This window comes from Lagopus leucura, unplaced genomic scaffold (genome assembly GCF_019238085.1).
Source record: "Lagopus leucura isolate 7727_CA_CO unplaced genomic scaffold, USGS_WTPT01 Super-Scaffold_100159, whole genome shotgun sequence".
Classification (NCBI taxonomy): Eukaryota; Metazoa; Chordata; class Aves; order Galliformes; family Phasianidae; genus Lagopus; species Lagopus leucura.
Genome location: NW_024962335.1, coordinates 8,930,680 through 8,957,966, shown reverse-complemented (window position 1 = coordinate 8,957,966; position 27,287 = coordinate 8,930,680). Strand labels below are relative to the sequence as shown.

Sequence of the window (27,287 nt, the reverse complement as noted above, 5' to 3'; positions counted from 1 at the left end):
AAACTGAAAGCAGTGTTTTTTTGGATGGATGTACTAACTTCAGGTGGACGGTGCCAGAGGTGATTTTGTGTGGAACATTCCAAATAAATGCCAGTAAAGTCCTTAACTCATACTACAACATCGTGGGTTTTGCTCTAACTTGTTTATACGAACTATATCAGTCTTCGGCAGAGCTTCTGAGTTTTCTAAATTATATTTCCATATGCTTCCAGTCTCCTATCATGCAGCCATTTTTCTTTCATTCTTGAACCCAATTGTTCTGTGAAGCTATTGCTTTCTTACTCGAGAAATGAGTTTCCTCTGTGTCCTAACAGGGATAAAGACGATATTCTTGAGAGCAGGGCAGAGCCACAAACCCCGAGGAGCATTAGCTATTCCCTCAATTGAACTTTGGAACCAGAGTATTTCCAGTTCATATGTAAGCCTATCCCTTACACATTTACATGACAGGAATTTCAACGGTGTAAACTGCAACTGATGAGGTCTGAATCTGCCCTAGTACAGGGAATTTTTATATATTCCTACAGCTTTAATTCTGAGAAGTTTTCCTTCCAACTAAGTTTTCTTATAGATTTAGGAAAGCTGTAAAATCACCACAAAGCTTCTTACATATTTATTACATAATAAGAACAAGTAGAGATTGCTGTCCCATATTTTCTGTTATAAGAACCCATATTTTCTTGTATATAAGCATATCAAAGTTAAATCTGTAGACTGAAATTCTCTAGGTGTCTAGAATTATTAGAATTATTTCATTTTGGTGAATGTTTCAGCTAATACAGCTCAGTTATTTTTGAGTCTGAAATAGTGTGAAAAGACGTTATTGTATTCATATTTGTTTTAATTAAATTTGCCATGTCATCTCTATAAAGTTAATTGAGGTTAAATTTGGCCCGGTTTATAATAAATGTGTGCACAGCATCTAAGAGAAGGAAGACAAATTCTCCTCTTATCCCTGATCTGCTGCAGCAAAAAGAAAGAAGTGAGGCTATCCTCATTCTCAATGTAGGAGGCTGTGAAAGGAGGCTGTAGGAGAGCAAAAAGAGAAATCAGGTAAAAAGAGAATCAGGTATTGGGATTAAGGGGAGATGGAAGCAGACACCAGGGAGATAGAAATAAGGGGGACTGTTTCTTTCCCTTCAGAGGCAGCTTTCTATGATCAATTTACTCTCCTTTGTCAGCAAGGAAGAGAATTATTATCTGAAATTCCTCTATTTGCTCTTGTGGAGAGATAAAAAATAGGCTTACCCCTTAGGAGGAGACAACAGGATCTGTTTTACAGGAGGGATGAGTGGCTGCTGCTGTTGACACTGATGGTAACACAGGAAAAGCTCCAAGACTGAAGCACAAGAAGACCAGGTTCTTGCCTTCACAGAGTGAGGACAAGGAGGCAACATTAATTCCTGAATTAAAACAAAGAAAGAAATGAAAAAACCTAATGGCAAAGAAAAAAAAAAGACCTAGTGCAGAAAAAAGAAAAAAAAAAAAAAATAGTAGAGAATTAACAAAATAATGAAAATAATGCTGTCTCTGCCAAGCAGCAACTTGGCACAAACAGGCAGCATTTTTCCTGTGCCTGAGTATTTGTTGAACTGGGTTGTAAATTTACAGTATTTTAAACTGAGTGCCAAGGTTTGTGACACCAGTAAACAGTATGTAGTAGCTCAGTGATGAGTACACCCTGATTGTGCATAAACATCATACAGTGATGATGGGTGAAATCTGGAAAACAGCGATGATGTAATTAATGTGGAATGTATTTCTTTAAAATAGTTTTAAAAGGGGAAGCGTTGCTCAAATAAGGAAGTGAAAGCAATAACAGTAAACAAATTGCTGTGTTTATTAAAATGAGTGAAAATATATAGTCTGTCTTTTGGACAGGATCTCCCGTTGGCTCAGTTTGCATAAAGCCATTTTATGCTAGATATTTCTAGCAGCAATGACCTAAAATGCAGTTTTTTGTTTTTTTTTTTTTTTTATTTTTTTCCCCAGTTCTTCCTTAAATTTACAGTCCTCTTTAGGTTAGTTAACCTAGAAAGGAAGAAAAGGAGAAATGACATTTTGTATGTGTTTGCCAGGAAGTTAAAAAGGGTATTAACCCCACCTTATCACTACCACAGTTTGCACAGCCTGTGCTGCATGCACTCTTATACAACATGATGTACTTAAAATGACATGATTGCACAGCTTCTCTCTTCATAGCAGCACTGTTCTTTCAAGATATGATTTGCAGCCTTGTAGCCTTAAATCATACCCCTTACTGTGAAATATAATTTTAAATGTAATAGCTTTGTAATGTTTCCATGATTGCCTTACAAAGACCTCCCTTAGATTTTGCAAGATATTCTGCAGAGTAGCACTTAAGAGTCCTCAAGAGTACGTCTGTAAACTAATCAGACCATCTGAAAGGAGAGAAGATTTAGCAGGCAAACAGGGTGAAGCATTGCTTATTTCACTGTGCTTTTTGAAAGAAAGCCATGTTGCTGTGGGACAGGAGATTTGATATTCAGAAATAATTCGTACCCTTTGTTAAGCCCTGATTCAGCAAAGTATTAAAGTATGTTCTGTTATGAGCTTCCCAGCTTTTGATTTTGCTGCTCCTTAAGATCTCTACTGAATCAGAAGCAGCAAGCTAAATAGAATGGTGGAGATAAAGTTTTTCATGGATTTGCTTGCATAAAGCCTATTTCATGGTGATGTTAAATGAATGCAAATAGTAAAAATTCTTCATTTCAGCAAATTAGCGTCATAAGGTTCCTCTAGGGGTAGGAGTTTAGAAAGGTCATCTGCTTTTTTGTTGGATTGCTTCATAACTGTAAAAAAGTTGGAAGCTTTTTTATCTTTTGGTCTGAAATGAAGTAGTCTAAATGGAATGCAGGATTGTCAGCCTACTTTGAATCGTCTTGGTGTCATCCCTGACTGCAGTTCACATTTTAAATTACTGTTGTACCTCCTGTGACTCATTATAGTCACTGCCTAATCAAGTACCTCATCCTTCAAATGCTACACTTTCCACCTTCGTGTTGCCAGACTCCTTGAACTGCACTTTCTATGGCCCACTCTTTGGGTGAACTTCATGATTATCTTTTAGGAGTCATATTACCCTGTTACTTGTGTAGCTGTACTTTGTTTCCTACTGCTAGAAGATCCTAAGAATAGAGGATTGAATTGCTTATTTTTTGTGGACTTTTATTTTGTGTATTGTTTGGACAGATGGTCTTTAACTGGTGTTTGCATGTCAAGAATTTTTTGACCTGCCTGCAAGCGGTGAGATAAGAGCAGCAATGGGTAATGTTTGGGTTGCGCTGGTACAGCTAAATTCAAGGGGATGGAGCTATGCGGGGTTTGTGGATACCACTCTCACTCTTAGGTTTCTTCAGCATTCTACTGATAAGTAACTAAAGAGTTTTATCCTCATCCATTCTGCTTCTCTTATTATGTGTTAAATATTGTTAATACTGAATTAAAGTGAACGTAACTGGGAGGAGAATGAAAAAAATGAAGAGTTTTGGAATATTTCTATAGCCATGTCCTTGGTTCCAGTCAAATGAAAGAAGGTTCATATCTGATTTTTGGCTTTATTGGGAGCTACAGTTTCTCTACTGATATGGGTGTCAGCAGTATAGCAATTGTCCATGAATTCAAGTGCCCTCCGCCATATTTTGTCAATTTGACAGTGAATGCCATCATCAGTCATTTGTTAATCTTTTCCAATATAATAACTTAAGCAAAATGTTCCCTTCTAAAACCAGCAGAAGGGGCTTGTTTCAAGCTGTTGAAGTCATCTGCTCTTTTTTCATTTTTTTTCTACCCTTTTTCCTCTCATTTTAGGGAAGCAATGTAATGGAGGACCAAGATCTCTTGGAAATAGGCATACTTAACTCTGGACATAGACAGAGAATACTCCAAGCAATTCAGCTTCTCCCAAAGGTATAGTTTCTGCTATTATCCAGGTGTGAGAACTAGCACCTACAGCTTTCACATTTTTTAAAGTTAAAAAACATAAACATAATTCCCTACTGGTCTTGTTACCATTTGTTGTATGTGCAAAAGTATAATAAAGTAATATCATTACATTGAACCCACTTTGTATGGACAATTAACAAATAAAGCAAAGGAATGTAAAATCTGTAATTTCAAATTACAGCTTTTAAGAATTCATTTTAATTTCTTCCAGTTTTTTAATCTTTTTATACACTCTGTCATTACACATGTGTGAATAAGGCTGTCAATGAATACTGGATGTTTGACCTGAAAGTACTTTTCCCTTTGAAGAAAGAATCTTATAAATATTCTTCATACCTTTGGATGAAACATGTTTTTCCTAATACTTGCCTTTTACGTATGATTCGGAGACTTCCTATAGGCTCCATATTTGATTTACTGCTTTGTATTTTTGCTTCTCAGCTGTGGACATAACAACTTGCAGTCATTTTCCAATCATTTTTTAGTTCTAGCTGATTTAAGCTACAGATTTTAAAATCAGCATGGTTCTTATATTTTGCACAACAGCATGATATCAGTGCAGGCTTCTGCTAGTGTTCCTAAACAAAGAAATTTGAATAAGTATGTGGAAGAGATACTGGGCTATGCATGAAAACTTACTGATTTTGTGTAAGGAAACTGTGTAAGGAAAATGAATGGAAATCCATAGACACCACTAATTCTCAGAGGGCTGCCATGAGAGATACTGAGGCAGGAATAGCATCTGGTGTAAAGTGCATGGAGTACTCTGGAGTTTGGGAGCAGCATGTGTGGAATGATCAAGGTAAAGAGAGATTAAACTGTTTGCAGTGTGACAGTGATGGAGAGTGAGAAGAGCCATTAAAGGATTTTTCAGTTTGGATCGTGAGTCTGATTCTGCCAAGAGGATTTTTGATTCATCATAGTTAGTTAGAAAAGGTTTTATGGATTGCCTGTAAAAGAGAACAAGGGTTTATTTTGTATAGGAAATATGTAAAGTTGTGAATTGCTTCCACTGATGGATGTGCTAGACAATCTTTGTATACTACAATTTGAGTCTGTGCACTGAAACAACAAACATGATTAAAGACAGTAATATTCCATATACCATATTAGACAAGTGAGAAAAATGGTGCAAGTATTAGTGTATATAAAAGTAGCATTTGATAAATTACAATAGATATTTATAGTTTAAATGTGAATTTATGAATTATTCAACAATGCTATCATTCAAAAAAAATCTTTGCAATTTTAATCCCTGCTCTTAGTCGATGTATTTTGTTTGTTTTTCATATTTCATGAAGAAACCAACTCTTTTTTATTCATTTAAATTGTTCAGAATTAATGAATGATTTTTTAATATTCTATGTTTTAGTGCTATATGAAAATATTTATAATTATCAAAGAATCATAGAATGGCTTAGATTGGAGGGAACACTAAAGATCATCCAGTTCCAACTCCCCTTCCATGGTCAGGGTTGCCAATTACTAGATCAGGCTGCCCAGGGTCCCATCCAAACTGGCTTTGAATGCCTCCCGAGATGGGGCATCCACCACGTTCTCTGTTCCACCACCTCACTACTCTCTGAGTGAAGAATTTCTTCCTAAGATCTAATCTAAATCTCCATTCTTTTAATTTAAAGTCATTTCCCCTTGTCCTTTCATTATCAGATCATTTTAAAAGTAGATCCTCCTCCTGCTTGTAAGCTCCCATTCAGGTAATGGAAGGTCACAATGAGGTCTCTCCAGAGCCTTCTTTTCTTCTCCAAGCTAAACAAGCCCAACTCCCTCAACCTATCTTCATTGGAGGGCTCCAGCTCTTTGATTATACTCGTGGCCCTCTGCTGGGCCTGCTCAAACAGCTCCACATCCTTCTTGTGCTGACACAGTACTCCAGATGGGACCTCATGAAGGCAGAGTAGAGGGAGGCAATCCCCTCTCCTTCCCTGCTGGCCACCCCTCTTGATGCATCCTAGGATACTGTTGGCCTTCCAGGCTGCAAGAGCATGCTATTGTCTTATGTACAGCTTTTTGTCCATCAGGACCCCCAAGTCTTTCTCCACAGAGCCACAATGAATTCTCCCAGTCTGTAATTGTATCTGAGATAGCCTCAATTCAAGTGTAACACCTTGCACTTGGCCTTGTTAAACGTCATGCACTCACTTTTCAAGCATGTCCAGGTCCCTCTGGTTGGCATCCTTCCCTTCCATTGTGTCAGCTGCACCACAGCTTAGAGTCATAAGTAAACTTGCTGAGGGTACACTCCATCCCACTGACTATGTCATTAGTAAAGATGTTGAAGAGCACTGTTCCCAAGATGGACCCCTGGGGGACACCACTTGTGACCAGCCTCCACCTGGACACAGAACTGTTGGAAACAACCCTCTGGCTACAACCATCCAATCAATTCTTTATCCACCTGATAGTCCAGCCTTAAAATCTATTTCTCTCCAAATTGGAGATAAAGATGTGGTGTGGGACAACATCAATGAGAGTAAGTCCAGATAGACAACATCAGTTGCCCTTCTGTTGTCCACCAGTCCCATCACTCCATCATAGGAGGCCACGCAATTGGTCAGCCATGATCTGCCCTTGGTAAAGCCATGCTGGCAGTCTCAGATCACCTCCTCATCTTGCATGTGCCTTAACATCTCTCCCAGGAGGATCTGCTCCATGATCTTCCCAGGCACAAAGGTGAGGATCATTGGCCTGTAGTTCCCCGGATCTTCTTTCTCCCTTTCTTGAATATGGCAGTGGTGTTTTTCAGTCACAAGGAACTTCACCTGAAAGCCATGATTTTTCATATGATTTTCCATATGAAAAATGAATATGAATATGATTTTTTTTTATGATTTTCCATATGATGGAAAGCAGCTTGGAAGCTACATCAGCCCATTCATTCAGAGCTCTGGGATGTATGTTGTCTGACCCTGTAGACTTGTACACGTTCAGCTTCATGTGGTAGTCTTGGACTTGCTCCACTCTTGCCCTGTGAGAGATTTTGCTCCTCTGGCCCCTGCTTACAAGTTCAGGGACATGAGAAGCCTGACTGATCATGAAGACCAAGGCAAAGAACTTGTTCAGTACCTCAGCCTTCTCCATGTCTGAGAAGGTCAGCTCTCCCCTTATATTTATGAGAGGGGGCACATTCTCCTTTGCCTGTCATTTCTGACCAGCGTATCTAAAGAAACCCTTCTTGTTGTTCATCACATCCCTTGCCAATTTTAATTCCATCTGTGCCTTGGCTTTTCTGATCCCATCCCTGCACAGCTGGACAGCATCCCTATATTCTTTCCAGGCCATCCCTCCCTGCTTCTACTGCTTTTACTCTTTTTCCCCTAAGCCTGGACAATGGGTTCTTTCTCAGCCACACTGGTTTCCTGCTTCTTTTGCCTGATTTCTTATTCTGGGGGATGGAACGCTCTTCTGCTTTCAGACAGGCATCCTTGAAGTGCTGCCAGCTCTGCTCTGTTCCTTTCTCCCTAAGGACAAAGGTTGAATATCCTCATCAGGATGAGAGCCTGCAAGAACAACACTTCTTGCAGCTAAAGCAAGAAGGCCTCATCAACAGACTCCTCTTGATCAGATGGCCTGTAGTAGACCCTGATCACCAGATGCCCTTTATTGATCCATAATTTTAATCCATAGGCTCTCAACCTGTTCATGACTACTTCTCAGAGGCAGCTCTTCTCAGTCTATCCACTTCTTAACTTAGAGGGCAACTCCCACACACCTCCCACCTTGCCTATCCCTCCTAAAAAACTAATAGCCATCAATCATGGTATTCTAGTTCTATGAGTCATCCCACCATGTTTCCGTGACAGCAATGATAGTTTTTCAATTGCACCACGGTTTCCATTTCCTCCTGCTTATTACTTCCCATGCTGTGTGCATTGGTATAAAGGCACTTCAGCTGGCTTTTGGCCACATTACCTTCTTGAAGAAGCTCTAAGACCTCTGGAATGAAGTTGAGATTTTCCCCCATTGATTCATAAAGTGACAGTGTTCCCTGAATCTTTCTTTTCCTCAGCAGTACATCCCCTTCCCCCATTAAATCTAGTTAAAGCCCTGGTGATGAGTTCTGACAGCTTACTGCCTTGGATCTTCTTGCCCCTCCAGATCAATTGTGTCCCTCCCCAACTCAGCCTTCCCGATTTATAGAAGGTGTGTCCTAGATCATAGAAACCAAAGCCCGGGGCATGACACTATCCATGCAGCCATTCATTTAATCGGTCTGTTATTTTCCTCCTGCCTGAACCTCAGTCTCTCTCCAGCCAGTAGGACTGAGGAGAACTTTACCTGAACTTCCGTTTCTTTCAGCGTGTTCCCAAGTGACATTTATATATATTTTTTTTTTATTTTCCAGTCCCAGCTTCATGAGACCCAGTTTGAAAGACAGGAGTGGATAGTCCTCTGGCTTTATCTTACGTGGTATCTTTTTCCTTATATATATAAGTCTATATCTCAAATGCAGGCTGGCAGGCAGTAAACCTTTCTAGAGGGCGAGATCTCATATGGATGGCAAATGAGTGCCTCAGCATCCCTCAGCAGATTCTCCAATTACTGAGACCCTTCACCTTTTTTTAATGGCACTGGTTGTGACTCTAGTTCTTGGTTAGATCTTTTTAATGTGGTTGCCCCTTTCTGGTTCCAAACCTCCATCTATGCCTTCTCCTTCCACCCCATAGCTTCATATCTATTGGCTAGGGAGTCTTTGGTGGAGAGGGGGGGATGGACTTGTCCTCCTGACCCAAGCAGAGACAAGGTTCCTGTCTCCTTCATCCTGAACATTTTGCCCTCTGTCAGGTTGGAAACCTTCTTATCTTCTTCCCCTTGATGGGGCATAAGACAGAGCTATTGGGCTGCCTGTACCACTGCATAATGCCAGGCATCAATCTCTCCAGCTGCTGGATATATCTCAGCCTGGCAACTTCCTCTCACAGCCTGGTTAGCTGCTCAAAAAGATCATCAAGCTGGGTGTGCTTGCACCCGCAACATCCTCACTCACCTCAGTCCTTTGGATGACTTCCAGATACTGAAGCTTCCCACAGCCAGAGGTCTGGGCAGCAATGCCCCCTAGGAGGTCCACCTGTGTAAACGTGTGAGCCTGGAAAGATTATGGGCCCTCCATTAGAGTTGTGGTCATCATCTTAGTTTCAATGGGGTGCCTCACCCACAAGAAAGGAGCAAGCTCCCTAACACCTTCCCTGTTTGCCTTGCCAGCGTCAACTGCAGCACAAACTGCCGTACCCATCTGTCTGCACATCCTGTTCACAGCACCTCTGGGAACATCCTTTGTATGAGCAAGGGTTGGATGCCATCACTCCCAGCTCTGTCCACATTGTGTTGGAGCTGCTTCTCATCACTGACTTCAGTCTTCCCACTCAGGGGAGGCAGGGGCCACTTTTTGCAGTTTTTCCACCATTTTGTTTCAATTTTGCCTCTGCAAAGCATCCATTGGTGCCAGGAAGATGACTTTTCTCACTCTTCAATACTGATTTCCTACAGAATGGTGGTATCTCTGTATTTCAAACACCACTGGTATATTTAGGAACTATTTGCTAACGCCTGATGTAGTTTTAAATAGGAAAAAAAATCCAGGTATTTATCCAAATATAGATAAATTTATTTTGTATTTTCTTATACTGTGTTTAACCATTATAAAAAGGCATGTATGAACCAGAATTCTCAAAATAGAATACTTTTCCTTAATAATTCTGTATTTGAGGAAAACATTTCATACGGGAGTAAGCTAATATTTTTGTAACAGATAAGGAGAGTTGGGATCTTTTTTTGCTTGTCATTTTATCCTTTTTGTTAGATTAGAGATAGCAGCCCACATTCTCATCTTACACTAATGTAGTTTAAGTTATTCAAGTTTCACATTAATATTAACTAGAGTACTTTATGGTTTGTTATTATTAGATAAGGTTAAGATGTGACAGTAGAAATATAATTTGTAAAGTTAATTCTTAAAAGGGAAATATTTTATGCATGACACCAGTTTTAGAGCAAATGTCTTAGCAGAGTTTGATATTACATTCACAATTTTTTGTGTGTGTTAACAGAATGAAATCAATAAATCTTTGGAAATGGATTTTATATGTTTTATTTAAAGGAAGTTCAGATGTGTAGAGAGCCAGAGACCATGCCTGAAAGTATATTAAATTTGCAAGTACAAGGACTTCAGAAAAAAACTAATACTGAGGGAGTACTTGTTTGCAAGATATGCATAATTGACTAAGAAAACAATAGAAGTCGCAATGTGTCATTTTCAGTTATCTCGGCATCCAGAGTTTATGTGCAAGTGAATTCTCAATGGATTCCTAAGTGGTTGAAAATAATTATCCTAGCTCATCTGAGGACCTAGATGAGAAAAAGGAATTTTTTCATGTCAGTTGCTCAGTATAAAGCTCCTTCTCCCAGCCCGTAATGGGAACACATTCTCTCATTTGACAGATGGAAGAATGTTGTTAGCTTAAAGCACCGTTTTCCTGGCTTCAGAGCTATTCTTATAGTATGCAGCTTGTTCCTTCCTGCACAGAGAGGTTTCACGTCTGAGAATCTTGTAGCAGTGGCATGCAGGCAGCAAGTCTGTTTCCTGGGTGCTTTGCAGAAGCAGACAAAAAGTAGGACATGAGTGGGGTATTGAGCACATGCTCTCTGTAAATAGTGTTATATGAGCAGTAAAGCTGTGCTTCTAAAAAGCGCTAAATCTATTACTCATATGTAACACCCATTTGTGTAAGCACATTAAATCTGGCATTTAGGAACACAGAACTACTTTGCCTGTGCCCGTTAACTATGCTGTGTATATAGCAGAGGGACCATATCATATATTTGCTATTTGCTATCAGTTGGTTTAGGTGTTGCAGAGATTAGCAATCTATTTTGAATCCTGGTGTTTAATTCTCTCTCATTCAGCACAGCTAACAGATAGATCACCAGCACTTCCATTCCTAATGACAGTGACCAAAGGAGGAGATGCTACAAAGTGGGTATCATAACATTTATGTCCCTTTCTAGCAATGACTTCTTGGTTTTGTTATGGTCTGCTGGAATTGAAGATGTAAAACAGGTGTCAAGGGAAGTGCTTTCTTTCCTGCTGTTTTTCTTCCTTCTAACACCTCTCAAGTTACTTACCAGACTTGGAAAGAGGTCACTCACCAGCTCATTACACTGCTTCTAAAGCCATAAGGACAGAAAAAAAAGTGTTAGATTCAGCATAGCACAGAAGTTTTTCAACTCTGAAACACAAAGGAATGGATCAGTAGAACAGAGCAGTTGTTAGAAACATCCATGCTGTAGTTCAGGGTGTTTATCTCAGACTGGTCTATTCATGTGCTTCAAAGCTGTCTGATGAAAGTAGTCCCACTAATGTTCTCCTTTTTTCCTTCTGTTAGTGAGCTACACCTGATGGGACATGAAATCGTTTCTCTGTTTCATGTAAATTACAGTAGCTATCACTGGTCCTGTCACCATTGCCCATTGAGCAAGTCTTATTTCTTCTCATGCTTTTTTACATTGTTTTTTGTGGCTGACTCCATAGTGCCTACTCTCTCCCCTGAGGCAAGCTAATATGCTAAAGGAGAGAAAGTGCTATTTTCTATAATGACATCCTGAATGTCCTAGACTTTCTGCACATACTTCTGTCTGAGAAAGAAGATACTGATAATTACTTTCTGGATGTCTTTCCTAGTGTGGCTATTTTTCTCCAGGTATTCATCCTTTGTAAGCTCCATCAGGACCCCTAATGGGATCCACATTCCCATCTGCAACCTTTCTCAGATCAGGGGGACTCAGTTCTCCCATAACTTTTACTCTTAAGGCATAGCCAGCTAATCCTTGTGACTAATGCAGACTTGGTGGTAGAGTTGTCAACCACTTGATTCAAATCTTTGTGTCTCTTGAAGAGCATAATTTCATTCAGACACATTTCCTTTAAATACCCCATAGGTGAAGCTGAAGAGATTGTTGGGTTTTCTGACCATCATAAAAAATAACATTAGTAAAAGGTGGAGAAAATAATTTAGAGATTGTATTTGGTGCGTTCCTGCTTCTGGTCTTCTGATTTACTTTCCTCCAAAAAGAAAACTATATTGTAGTGTACATACAAGTATAAGGTATAATGGGTACCCAAAATATTCTGCAAACCAAACCAGTGTGAAGTGGAGGCAATGATCAGTTTACTTTTAAGTCATGCTTTGGCAGCAAACCATAGTACTGTTGGGTTAAGGAGAATGTTGCTAGTTCAACCTCTGGGTGCAGTTGACAGCGTATTGTTGAATGGAAACCAGTCAGGGCTACTAAGGACACAAGAGAGGGTGAGTGTTGCCAGTTATGTGTCGGTCTGTTGATCTGTTGTAAATCTCCAGCAATATGTGCTGAAGTACTAACAAATACCCAAGGGGCTGCTCTCAAAAGTTATCATCATAGAAACTCTTGAGATCAAAGGCCACACATTCTAATTATTTCACAAATTTCTTATTTAGGACTTCTTAAGATTACATCATATCAAACAGAAATGTCCTGAACTGTCACATAAAGCATCTCAGTAACACTGAACGTTCTTCCCTTGTCCCACATACGGCGACTGGCGAACAACGAGTCTCTTCAGTCTTCTGGATGTGGAACTAACTATTTCAAATTTTCCAAAGGAAAAAATATGTTTGCGTGCATCTATTTTTCTTTTCATTCAGAAGACAGATTCAAACTGCAAAAAGTTACAGAAGGGATGCTTGATAATCTTCTGTAATGCTGGTAATCTTCTGTAGGAAACTCTGAACTTAATTCATGATCATCTGGATTTTGCATTAGTGCAGGATGCTGAATCAGGCTATGCTGCAAAGTGAATGTGACTATATTGTCTTTTTATATTAAGCTCCACAGGAAGACTGAAAGATTTTGACTAGCAGAAAGAAAAGTCAAACATTATTGGGACACAGCTTCAACTAGTTGATTTTTTTAATATGTGGCAAGGTGGAAAAGAAACACAGAACTTTTGTGTATGGCTCTTTCTTACCCACTGTGCCTTTGCTGGCAGGTCCTTGTTTTCACCCAGTGACATTTGCAGCATCAGCAGCAATTAAAAAATCTTCTCAGATCTGTAGGAAGTTCTGCTGGTCTGCTTGAGAACTGTCTCTCTGTTCCTGTCCTGATTCCCCCTCAGCCTTCTCCCCTTACCACAATCCAGAATTAATCAGATTGGTAATTGATAGTTTTGTATACATTCCTGGGAGAGATGATTAAATGTCTCAGAAAGGCCAACATTTTATAAGAAAGCATTATGTACCTGCTAAAAAAGATCTTGCAAACCTACACAAGTGTGTAAATTCACTGTAATCTCTGCTGTCATTTAAAAAGCTGTGAAAGTCGAGTCATCTCTTTCTCCTTATGCAGAGGATAAAAAGCTTGATTTTAATACACTGATGAAATCCACCAGATAATGATATAACCTGTAGAGAAAATAGCATTAGTTCCCCTCTGTCTGAGATGAACACAATAAACTAGTAACAGTTGTTTTGTTGAATTCACCAGTGCATACATGATTATTGTAAAGCTCCATTTCTGTTTACTTGTACACCTGTAAGAGACAAAAAGTCAGGTAAAGTACCATTTATTCTTATGTAAAACACAGTATAGATACACTAGTGATACACTTCTAAAAAAACTGGTATACATGCAGTCTCTTGTAAAGGATTTCTCAACCCAGTAAAATGCTATTTGATATTAACATCTGGCTATGAGAAACTGCCCTTCCTGGCTTCTGCTTTCTATTCATTTCAGAGGAAGCAATGCTAGTGAAAGATCAGTGAGACTAAGAAGAGAAATCTCCTATGTTTTGTGTCTTCCTCTGTGCTTAGTTTATATCATATTTTCTTTAACATTTCTTTTTCTCTATCACTCCTAAATCCTATGGGCTTCATGCTTAGATTTTTTAATAGTCAGCATTCTAAAATCATCTGCAATGAAACAGCTAGCAACAATACTGCTCTTTAAATAGAGTAACCTAATGAATTGGAAGCACCGTCTGTGGAAGAACAACTGCTTCTATTTATGAGCAGTTAATCATTGAAAGGCTGTATTTAGAACAGTCAAGACTTGAATCAGACATTTTATACCAGTCAAACAGTGTGGACATATGTGGTTAGATGTTTGACACCACTGGTACATCTGTTGGCTCTGGTATGAAATGATTGAAAATATGGTCAGTAAAATGGGAAGTCTTTCTATCAAAAACAAACAGTAATGAACAAAACAAACAAACAATCAGCAGTTAGCATCAATGAGTTATTCTCAATGATCTGTGAGAGGAGACTGAGATTATGGTGTAATATAGGAGAAAGGTACAGACAGTTCAAGAGCTGTTACTTGTTAAGGAGAATATGAATACAAAGCAACTAAAGTACATGCTGTAAGCAAGTAAATTGGCAGTGTTTCCAAACAGCTGTATTACAAACTGTTTCTATTTTTATTTAAAAACTCCATAACATTTTATATGAAACGTAGGTACTGTTAATGATACTATCACGTCTAGATAGCCAATCTGTCAAAGAATATTTGAAAGCAAAAAATTCAGCCAGCTAAGAATGACAGTTAATAAGTTAGATGATGATATTAACAGACATAACAAAACTTTCCATAGGAGGGAATTGATAGTGATAGTTTATTAGTTTTCACATATTGGGCACATTTTAGAAAATTTGTTTAGAAAAGAGATTGGTTCTTTTTTTTTGTGCCAAAACAAATTATTGCTTTTTGGCTGAAACTGCTGGTAGATATCCTAGTTCTGAGATTAATTTTCTGTCTTTGGTGTCAGGGAGCAGGAGGCAAGGTCCCCACACCATAGCTGGAGAGCTCAGAGCCGAGAGGGATGCTGGGGACATAGGGTCATGCTGTTGCCGAAAAGGACAAAGCAACTGTCCAAGAAGAGCAAGGCAGGAATGGTGTCAATAACTGGGAACGTTCACAGCATAAGGCAAATCCACAAAGAGGACAGTCTGAGGTTGATTTCAGAGGATGAGTCAGTGGGAAGGATCAGCAAGGTACTGGTTAGGTACAGGTGTATCTACAGCATAGCTCAGGTGATGGCCGAAGGCATGGGCCTGAGCTCAATTTCAACTCCTGCAGGCTCCATCAAGATTTCTTAGTGCACTCTGTGTGGGTATGACCCATGGTTACTCAGATGCACAATAGCTGATTTGGCCTTCAACACAGGCAGCCAAACCACTGAATCACAGATGAGGCAGGAAGAGACCTCTGGTTGCACCTGATCTAAATCCCCTTCTCAGGCATGGCTGCCTAGAACAGGCTGCCAAGGCACGTGTTTTGGTGTCTTTTGAAGATCTTCAAGAAGGAAGACTGCACAGAGTTTTTGGGCAACCAGTTCCATTGCTCCTTCTCTTGCACAGTAAAGCACTTTCCAGTGTTTCAATGGAACACCCTGTATTCCAGGCTTTGGGGCAGAGAGATGGGAAATGTTGCATACTCTCCTGGTGCCTGACAATACTCCAGTGCATGTTCACGTAGGCTGCTGAGTGACTTGATGATAATTTTGTCTGTTGGCACCAAGAGTGTGAAATTGCGGCATACATTTCAAGTCGTTCTCAGCATTTTGCTTATTGGGATGTTCTGTGTTTCCATGCTTGCATCCCTTTGCAAATCAGTAGGATTTATATCTGTTTTTCCCTTCTGATGGAGATCTCCTTTGAGAACTCAGAATTCAGAAACTTCCAATGCCGTGTTTGCTTTTCATAGAAACTCATGGGCTTTCAGTATTATGTGCTAAACAGCATGAGGTTTCTTAATCAGCAGGTCAGAAGAAAAATAGTGCTAAAATCAATATTTATTAAAGTTTAAATAGTAATAAGCAAAAGAAAGACTTTGCAGAATATTCTCTGTCTGAATTCTCTGAAAATTGCTTCAAAAGTGCTTCACTTTTGTCTATATCAGGAGAAGGGAAACAAAAATACATATTTCAGAAGTCATGGGTTCTATGCAGACCTCATACATCTTCTTCATATCTTCTCTCTATATAGATTTTTCTTCTGTTTATTGGGCCCTTTCTTTCCAAGTGTCTGTTGTTTAACAATAACTTATTTCAAATCACCCCTAGAAATAAGCTTTCCAAGTACCAAAGCTGACAGGGTTCTCCTTGGTTTCGCAGTCTGCCGGACAGACCTTTAGTATAAAATTGGAAATAAATCTGAATGACAGCGAAAGAAGCGTTTGCCATTCTTTTGGCATTTGGAGCTTTCATTCTAAATCAGGATGAAACTAACTTCCAAAATGTCAAGATCAGCAACAAAACTGAATTCATAGTCTTAACTTAATTCTTGCCTTTTGACTCTCACTTCCTAATATGAATCCTTCGCTTCAGAAGTGACCTGGAAGGTTACAATTCCCATAGTTAATTGTGGGAATTCTCTCTCTTATATGATTTCAGGTAATGATTTCACTGCGTCATTTAAATATTTCCTGAATATTTTATACCCAACATCTGTAGCAAAAGACCAAAGAGTGAAGTGTCAAATCCATGATGAAGTGTGTCTGCATCCTTCCTTTCTGCTACTGCAGGAAACCGAGATCAAGATCATGGCTTGCTGGCTTTCTGCATTTGAACAGATAGACAAACACTACTTTGGATTTCAAATTTCTTTGTTGTTTTTTTTTTCCTCTGCTTTGAATTCAGATTGCATTTCAGATAAACTTTGAGAAATAAACTGGTTCAGGCAAGGTGTTAAGATCAGAATTCTCTTCTTTTTAAATTACTTTGTCACTTCAAACTTAAGCTCAAAGCATTATATTTTTGTCATACTTCCAGTGTTTCTCAGAAAGTTGCAGTGTATATAAGAAGGCAGAAATGGGAGACTGCCTTTCAGCATGCACAGTACCACTCTTGCATATTCTGGAGATGCTATGCTGAATGCAAAGCCTTAAACTCTGAAACTGCTTAGAAGTTCATCAATTCAGTGTATTATCAAATTAGCCAGAGTTAAATGTCAATTCAAGCAAGAATGTCAGTGATATGCAAATAGTGATGTTGAAAATTGAGGCTATTGCTTTTTTTTTTTTTTTTTTTTTTCTATTTCTTTGCTTCTTTGCCACTGTTGCAAATTGCTTTGTAATTCCTAAGAAGAGTATGTCATAACTAATTGCACAGGTAGAGGCTTTATTCATTTTGTCTTTAAAGGCTATCTTGAAAATCTCCTGTGTCACTAAGAGGCAATTTGGAAAGAAAAATCACAATTCTTTACTTCTTAGTAGTTTTACAGCATTCCAGAAAATTAGATGCTAGTTGGATTTCTTAGTTTATTTTTATGAAAATAGAATGTATATGATTATGCTTTTTCTGCTTGTGTTGATTTATAATGCATGTGGTGCTTTTCTGTGTACATCATTCTGTCAGTTTTGTTCCAGTAATATTGGTTTCAGTTGTCCAGTCTCAATCAACTTCACAGAAGCAGAGCAATCTAAATTATATTAAATTCCCAGGAGCTCCATGAAAAATATGACCAGGTAGAGGAAAGACACTATTTTAAACTTCCCTTGGGGGTGAAAAAATACACTGTTGCTTCAACCTCTATGAAATATCAGATAACCTAGGAGGAGAGATAAATTAGGAATAATATAACCAAGGAAATATGTTTCATTTGAAGTTCAATAGCAAAAGATCCAACCTTCAGTTTAATTTCTTCTCCTACTAAGAAATCTTAGGTGACATTTTTGTGCAGTCAGGATATTAATAATCTCCTGCTCTTTCTCTCTCTTTCTCTCTTGTCTTTTGCCATCCCCTGCTTGTGGATTCTGTGATGTCTAGTAAGGATTGAACACATGCTACATACAGTCTTGGTATATTTTAGTTTAAAAGGCAAAGAGCCATAAGAAAAAGATCCACTGAAAACTAAGTTTTGTTAGTACTTTTACTCAAAATTCTTTCTTTGTATTGTGCTAGTCTTTGGAAGGAAGTCAATCAGAGAATAAAGTCCCAAGGAGAATAAATGAAAATATCTACTCTCTGGAACATGTTTAATGAATATTATCTGCAATTCTTACTCATTCTTGTTTTTCAGATGAAGCAGATCGGTCATGATGGCTACAACCCCGCCTCTGTAGCTGAATGGCTGGATTCCATTGAACTGGGTGACTATACCAAATCCTTTCTAATTAATGGCTATACATCGATGGACCTTGTGAAAAAAATCTGGGAGATTGAATTAATTAATGTAAGTTGGTCAATTCATAGCAGTGGTTGCTCCAAAATATGTTATAGTACGTGCCTTTACACAGGAAAGGAAAAGCACAAAAGCAAACCGCACTACAAATACTGTCATCAAGTACTGTTAATGATTACAGCTTTCATGCCTTTATCTAGGTTGACTGTACCCTTTGCTTCTATTTGCATTTTCGTTGTCTTTAGTATGGCATTCAATCATGGCTTCTGCCTTCAGGATGCTGAATGACATTTCAAAGTATATTTTTATTGTTTATAAATTGTACGTTCTCACTTACAGAGTGCCTAACAACAGTAGCTCTTATAAACACACAGGTTTTTTCCACATGCTTTGGCTAAAGTAAACTTGAAAGAAAGAAACCCTAAATGTAGGCAAGTTATATTAACAGAACAAAATATTGTATTTAGTTACCACTTTTGTTTGAAACTTTGCTTACATAAGTCAGTTAAATTTGTTGCCTAAATATGGTCAACCATAAACTTCAAAGTGGACTGCACTGCATATTAATTTGGAATAAGATTAATTTTGTACTATTACAGTGAAGAAATTGAGAGTACAGCTTTACCATTGGAATTTTCATATAAGTTTTGTGTCTGGTACTGATGTTGTTTGCTTTTGTAAAAGATAGATGATTATAGCTTTGGATCTGCTGTGGCTTTTGAAATCGAGTATATTGTCACCTTATCTGATCTTTAAGACAATCCCTACGTGAACAAAAGCTCAATGTCATATTTTATTAGCTCTTCCCAAAAAAAATTCTGCTCTTCCTTCCCGTGTAGAAGATACTGTGTCTCCACCTCTAATTAGTGCCTATCTGTCAGAGCAGTGAAAGGGCCACCAGAAGCCACAGGCAATCAGGTGTAAGATACAACTTCATGGTGGGGAATAGTTCTCAATTCCCTTCAAGCTAGAGAAATGGATAACATAAAAATGGTGCAAAGCCATGTTTCAACACAGTAACTGGTATACAAGTTACAAGCAGGTATAGCCCAGGACCAGTGTTTAAAAGAAGAGGTATTATTAACTGAAAGGCAAAGCTACTACTTGTTAAAATTTCTTTTCTTTCTTTTTTTTTTTTTTTTCCCTCCCCCAGTTGATTTTAGTTGATTTGCATGCAAATGTAGAATAAGAGTAAGGATTAGTCTGCCTTATATGTTCTGTCTGTTGCATTCAGTGTATGTTGGAGGAGTATAAATGAAGTTTGGTTTTAATTGATGTGATGGGTGTCTGCTGCTAAAGCTACTTATAACTGATTCTTTTTTCTGTAAGTAGATGGAAATTTGTTAAGAACTGGGGACCCATTGCTCCAGAAGCTTATGTAGATGAACAGCCAGCACTGAGTTGAAAAAATAGAAGTCTCTGCTCATGTTGTGTAACTTTATTTTGAATCCCAACCATTTTGCCATAATCAATTCACAAACAAATTACCTTTTAGCGCCCCCAAGTGGATCATTAGAGCTCATTAAAGACACAGTTTAATTCCAAATTTATTTAATTGTTGAAAAGAGAAGTAAGTGCCTGCACTGAAATTAACAGGAATACATTTCTGTAAAATTAGTATAAACCAAACCAGTATAAGTCCCTCTAATTTCAGGAGTTAACAGCCTGTTCTCAATTAATCCATATGCATCTTGGGAAGATGCTCCTTATTGCCATCATTTGCAATAAGGAGCTATTAAACAGTTATTTAAATATTTTTCTGGTTGCATATATAAATTTCTCCCTGCTATTGGGTAATAAAGCATAGTGACTAAAGCAGTCACTAAAATTCTCAGAATTTTCGTTAGGGTCTAGCCAGTATTTATTTCCTTTCATTTTTCTGACTTTTCTAACCAGTCAGTGGCATCTAATCATAATGAAATAATTGCTAATTACAAGAAGCTGTGGCTCTGGAAAGTACTTATTGTTATTTTGCTGTATGGGTTGAGAGGAAATTTTCAGAAATGGACAAGAAATTGGTCTGAGGCATTGTGCAGTTTGGCTTATCTCTGACCTGCAGTCCTGCTGCCTGAAATCGATTTCAGAAGTTCCACCTCTTGTTCAGGCTAAGGCAAACAGGGTCTTGTTACAGAAAGTTTTCATAAAGGAATCCATAAGCATCAAAGCCACTCTGGAATGTAACAAGTGCTACAGATGTAACTTTTTCCTTTTAGCCATTGGTTAAACAGTTGAAGCCTCTGAATTTGACACAAAAGCCATTCTTATTTCTGTGCAAGGAACTCATTAATTCATATTTGGTGCTTCTTTCCATTTTGCTTTTGGGAAATCATTGATGGCTTCTTGAGGGGGTAGAAGCAGATTTGATGGTAAAGATAATATCTTTATTAAGTAAAATAGCATAACTGAAATGGCATGGGAGAGAAGGGAACGTTTGATTTTTCACAAACCTTTCACTACATTCTGATAAATTAAAATTATTTACTATCTTCTTTCTATAATTTTAAGGTGGTGGATCAAGATCATGAAGTCATAGATTTTTTTTTGTACGTTAGTAGTAAGACTATCTTTTGTCATTATGCCATCTAATAAGCTTTTACTTATATCATACCTCTAAACTTTCATGTGTGATGCTGAGCAAGGTGCTTTTCTTCCATTTCAAGGTATAAATCTATTAATTTATTAAAGCAAACAGTCCTTTTTTTTTTTTTCTTTTTTTTTTTAAGACAGAAAGCAGGCAGTATATTCTGAAATTATATATATTCTCTCTGCAACTGAATGAATCTAGCTACCTTATTGGCAGAGAGAAACAAATTTAAGATGCAGGTTCCTGCTGCAATTCAATGTCTGCTCTAATTTGTGTACTAGTCTCCTCTGGACTTTTAGGTATACATATATATAATGTGTATTCCTTCAAGCACAGTCAAGCAGCTGTTACTTAAAGCAATTGAATCAAACTTTAAAAAGCTATTAGCTTGTGTTTCTTGTTAGCTTCTGCCACCCTCCTCAGTCTGTCTTCAAAAATACTGTCTTTGAAATTTAGATTCTATTTCACTTATTTATTTGTCATTTAGATCAAGAATTGTCCCAGATTCATTGCCTTCATTAATTTCTCAGGAATGTGCTTTCTGGGAAGGATAGTTCAAACTGTCTTGTCTTCACAGTATAAGTATTCGGGGTATGCTTTCTCCCAGAACTGGCTTTTCCAATACTTCTGGTTTTGTCTCTGAGATTCCTTGGCTCACTAGAAAGGTCAAATTCTGTACTTAGATTCAGATACCATTTATTCAGTGTTGTAGCTGTGTGGAACTTCTCTGGAAAATGTCTAATCTGCTGGAAAAAATCTACTATGTTTTGAAATCCCCTAACCCATCTAAAGCATATATCTGTGCTTTAAACTATATACATTCTTCCATATGACTAATCACATTATTCTTGTCTGTTATCCTGGATTACTTATGTAACCCTCCCCCTCTGGGAGTCACTCTGTTTAGGGAGCTTTTACTAAAGAGATTCTTCATGCAAGATATAAACAAGGTAAAAGCACAGAATGAGTTATTTGTTGTCTAAAATGCACAATACATTGCAGGACTAATGAACTAAGCATTAAGTCACCCCCCCACAAATGAGTCACGCAGTCTAATGGCAAAGTAGTCATCAGGTAGGGAATCTCTGGCTTCTGCTGCTCTTGGAGCAGGGTTATCTATGATGCTGCTGAATTGCTTTCTTCTGATTCCCTTTTTTCCTCAGGATTTTATGCCTTTTAATATGAGCGTTGTTATTCTTGAATCCTTGAGGTGCCAGTTTCCCCATCTCAACAATCTGATGCCTTCAATTTTACCTTTCTTATCTGGCATGCTTTTAGCCTGTGTACTCTCCTAAAGCTCCTTCTCACACCCTAGCAATTTTCTTGAAAAAAAAAACAAACAAACTGAGAATGGTTACACAGCTGTGTTTTTCTGAAAGTAGGCCTTGAATCACAGATAGATGAATTCCTGGGAGGAAGGTTACATGTAAGTGGCCTGGTTTACATTTTTTTCTCAATAAGTTCATCCTGTATAGTGAGCCTCTTCTGTTTTTGTACAGAGATCTTTCAAATGAGTGATTCAGTCATTTCTTTAGAATTAATGTTTAACAAATTGTTGCATATATTCAATTACATTCCTGATTTTGAGCTTTTGGGGAAATATTCTTCATGCATTCTCTCAAAACTTGCATTTCTGGTTTCTATTTGGATATGATGATTGCTGTTAAGGATTAGATCAGAGATACTGGAGAGAGAAAATAGCCACCAGTGGACTATCTTCCATTAGTTTATAATTGAATACTTTAGACTATCTGTAATATTGCCAACAAGTTGCACAGTTTAAATATGTACTGTGTGAAGAAGTGATTTTTTATTTGAAGCTGCTACTGCAGCCCACTATTTTTTGTGGTATAGTGACAAAAGTTCATTAAAATGGCCATGCTGAAACAGATCAGAGGTTCTGTATGCTACACTGTGTCATCCATAAAACTGACCTTAAACGGGTGACGAGGGAAGGCTGTGCACAAAGGATGATCATATTATGAGCTGTCTGCACAGCGTTCTTCCAGTTGTTAATCACTTTCAGCTGAAGGACTTCTGAAACAGTTTTGTAATGTTACCACTAGTCTTCTTTCCAATGCAATTTATAAATATATTGAACAGCAGAAGTCTGTGTACAGATCTCCTCAGAATTTCACTAGGAACCTGCTTCCACTCTGAAAACTGTTGTTTTTTCCTACAGTTTCCTATTTTAACTGGCTATTTAGCTGCAAAAGACCCCTCTTCTTATGGCATCATGCCATGACTGCTATATTTTTCTTACAAGATTTGTCAAAAGACTTTAGAAACCCAGACAAGCAGATCATCAACTTTATGTAGTTTTGTCTGTTTCAAAGAGCTCCAATAAGATTTTGAAATGTGAGGTACCTTTACAACAGTCACTTCTTACTCTTTCTGGTTGCATTTATCTATGTGTCCACTACTAGGATATGCTATTAAATTCCTGGGACAAGCTTAGAAACCTTTATTTCCAAATTTGCACGTCATTACTAGCAATTCCAGAAATTTATTCTTGAATTCCTTTTCTATTTATCTTTTATGTACTGTGGTTCATTTTACACTTGTATCAATTCTCCTTTCAGTAATCTCTCTTGCAAACTGAAGTTTTGCAAAATGGCTAAACTTCCCTTAGCTATTTGGTACTTCCAGAAATCCTTGTGCTGTATCTTTCTAGTCCATCTTTGTATAGCTTTAAATGCACAGAGTGCCTGCTATCCATGTCTAGTTTCAAAGTCAGAGTTACTTTATTCATATTTAACTTGCACCTATAGATATAAATGATAGCAATCTTTGTACTAAGCTTAGCTCTCAAAGCTCTTGTGAGGCATTAGTCAACTAATACACCTCCAATGTCAGTACGAGTTATAGTCTCTGCTTAAAGGACTTGAAAATGAATCACAGACTGCATTCAGATTTCTTGATTAGGTTAATGTTTTGCTTAGCAGCCTCCCTACCTATTCCAATTGAACAGATAGCAACTCCATAGCTTGTCTTAGTAGTACATGCCAAATGGATGGCTTTTTGTACAGTTCTCACTTGACAACTTAATTTCCCATGCTCCTTGGAATGAAAGACACCCTTTTTTTTAGGAGGGCTGTCCTTCAGATTCTGTTTGACAAATTATTCTGCAACTCTTCTCTTGTTATTAGTTAATTTCCCAGGTGTACCACTCTGCAGAGGCAGGTTTTGAAGAACAATGAAACATTACATCTCAATAACATTCTCATACGTTGTGATTGTAGATCTACAATTTCTATTCCTTTTCCTCTCTGCCTTAGAGCCCCATGCTAGATTTTAGCTCACTGAAAGGAATTGAGAGAACACGGAGCCACAGTCCCAAAGATACTGCTGACTAATAAGGATGTCCATAGCTCTTCCTGTAGTTGCTGTAGACTGAAGTCTGCATTAGCAGTATATTCTGTAGAATCTCAACTTACTAGGAATCATATTCAAAATAAGTTCCGTCAGTGTTGTAGAACATTCCCTAGTTGCTTATGTATTTCAAATCACATAATCCATAGATGGGTCTGACACTGAACAGCTTTCATCATTATGCATTATTTCTTGATGAACAAAGACATGTATGTGGATTTACTCAGTTGCTCCTACGTTAGTAGAGCAGTGCCTCAAGTGGCATTACATTATTTTGTCTGAGCTACTACACTAGTAAGTAACAGTAAATTACTCTATTTCCTTTGGAAATGGGATCAGTAAGTTCACTGCATGTAGAAGAAAAGTTATGAAATATTAAACAAATAGCATTTTTTCTCCATACATGACTGCTATGTAGATTTTGTTCAGCCACAGCACTCACAGGTGTCTCAAAAGGCTTTTAATACATTTTTGTTCCTTTTGCAAGAAGGAAATACATAACAATTGCAGTCATGTAGTAAATTTCTTCCATTGAATCAATCTTGCATCTGAAAACGTTCTATAGTCAGATTCTTCCTGCATTAGCAGCACCATCAGTCACTCAGTTTGTAAATGATGGTGGATTTTATATTTCAAAGCAGTTTTTATGTTGTAGTGTTTCAGTGGTGATTTCTAGAAATGTTAATGGCAGTCGTTATATTGTGAAGATGTCCATAAGCCAGTTCTGGAGCTTCATGATAAGTTTAACTCTTACGTACAAGCTCTGCATGTAACATTTTGCATAAATAGTGATCTCAGCCTCTTGAGCTATTTGATGTGAAACTTCCATCTGTTCCTGATGGTAATGCAAAATACCTTTTAAATATGTCATCATCTTTTGCCTACGCTGTTATTTGCAAAAGATCAAGAGACAACATAAAGCATGGCAATTTCTTCAAGACATCCACTGTTTACCTCTTTCTACTTCTACCTTGAATTGTAACAGTGATCATAGCTGGAGGAGGTGGGAGGAGAAACACTTATTTTAGTTTAAATACAGTGCTTTGGTTCAAATACAGGGAAGCAAAGGAAGAGAAAACATTTGCACTATGGGCATTTTCACAGCATTTACTTTTTTGATATAATTCTCTTTTAATCCGTTTGGTATCATTTTGCACTACAGATTATGTACGTAGAAAAGACTACTAAGCACTTTGCCATAATTTCCCTAATTCTGTATTTGTATTTCCTTGTATTTTGACAACAATAAAAAACATGCTTTCTGATAGCAAACATTGTAAAATAATCATATTTAATCTTTAATCACTGAAATCTTCTGATTTGTTTTTAGTAACTTTCCCATTTTGTCCATTTATTTCTGATTTTAAGGGTTTCGGTCATATCAAAATATGTTTTTTAACAATGACTTGTACCTCTTTTCTGAGGTAAATCTTTGCTCTTATCATAGAATTCTTAAAACCAAGGCTTTGCTTTTTTTTTTTTTGGCTCTCTCTTTCTCTCTTTTTTCTTTTCATCTGCCCCACGCACTCTTCAAAACAAATTATAATCAGGTAGTGATTGGCAGCAATTTTTAGTACTAATAATCAAAGCTGAGCAATTTTAGCACCTATTGTGTTCCACCTGCAGGATCATTTTCTTGTCCTGTAACACACTGGTAGCACAAATGATTGATTTATAATGCAAGATAATTTTTTTATTAAAGCAACCTACTCTGCCTAGTGCCAGAGAGGTTATTGTCTCTGAAGTATCCTTATAAAATCTTCCTCCATTCAGGCAGCAAATAAATTGCCTTATTTTCTGATTTTCTCTCAAAATCTTTGTGTTCTGTAAGGTGGTTCACATTTAAGATTCAGAATGTAATCTCCAGAACGGAGATTACAGCTGAAGAAGATATAGCCAAGAATTCTTGTTCCCTTTAAATAAGCCAGACAGTAACCTCTCCTCACAGACCACAAGCTCTCTACAAAAACAAAACAAACAAACAAAAAAGAAGGAAACATAAAATGAATAGTCACTAAATATTTTGTTGTCCTGGGCAATGATTTGTTCTGCCTCTAGTACCTCAGAAAAGCTCGGGATAAAGAGTTATATTTTATCAACTTAACCTTTTCTGTGTTGGGAAACCTGCAAGAAAAATGAATTGCTATCTAAAAATAATGTCCTTTTTTGGATCCTGCAATCTGATGTTAGTGTAGATATTTTAGACAGATATTCTATTTTGAATTTTGCCCTCGAAACATGCAGTCTTTGCATGCATTGCAATACATTCATTACAGTAATAATTGTACAGTGTAATAAAAGGTGGTTCCTCTAGGATATTTCATTTAGATTTTGATTCTTGTAAATTACTTGTGCTAGTTTTGCTGGAGTAAATTGCTTGTGTCAAATGTGTTCATTTGCTACCCTCGAAAACTTCTTCTGGCCTATGGCATTTTAAAATAGATTATGCTGATTGAAGGTCATTATAAAGTGCCTGAAGTTTGTGGTAGATAAAAGCAAATGAACGCAGTGATGGTAATGTTATAAAGCAGTAGTTCTGCTTTTACTTTAACGAAATTTGGCCAATTATAAAAATCATAATGAATTTGCACAGAAATAAAACTGCAGAATTTATTACATAATGGTTTCAAGGACTATGGTACCATTCTGATGCTTTTTTAAAATTGCTGCCATTTTCAACTAACTCTCAGCAGTGTGCAAAGGAGAACTCTTTCCCCTTTAAGATATTTTAATTTTTTTCCTTCTCTTTTGCATGATAGGATATTGTGATAGGTTTATTTCCAATAAGAACTCCCAAGAATGATATCAGATCTCACTTCAACTAGCATCACTTGTCTTCTGTTCACAAACGGTTTTGATAGTTAAGGATAGAGAGGAATGAATGGCAGTCATTTTAGTTATAAGGATGTTGAAGATCACAGGCGTTTTAGAAATATTTTCCCTGCACAGCAGATTTTGTTAACATTCTCAGGTGTAAGAGCAAGTGCAGTGCTGTGCCACATAGACCTATCAGAGTGATTAATGTACCAGAAATAGGACAGCAGCATTATCCTGTGTCTTCTGTCTTATTCTCACTTCTCATGTTGTTCAGAGCTAGCTTGAATTTCCCTGCAATCCGCTGCATTTGTATCATACAGGCACAGTCCTGGATTTAAAAAAGAGAGAAAAGTATTGTATCCAAAGGAGTAATAGGA

At 37.6% G+C, this 27,287-nt stretch overlaps 1 protein-coding gene across 12 annotated transcripts in view; it reads left to right on the top strand.

The window, feature by feature from the left end:
• The window catches only part of ANKS1B (ankyrin repeat and sterile alpha motif domain containing 1B), a 405,586-nt gene that overhangs the window by 231,713 nt on the left and 146,586 nt on the right, over positions 1-27,287 (top strand). For all 12 annotated transcript variants that reach the window (XM_042890329.1, XM_042890340.1, XM_042890339.1 and 9 more), the window contains 2 exons: positions 3,832-3,930; positions 18,036-18,188. In XM_042890329.1, coding sequence (XP_042746263.1) covers positions 3,832-3,930; positions 18,036-18,188 — 252 coding nt within the window. The remainder of the gene's footprint in view (positions 1-3,831; positions 3,931-18,035; positions 18,189-27,287) is intronic.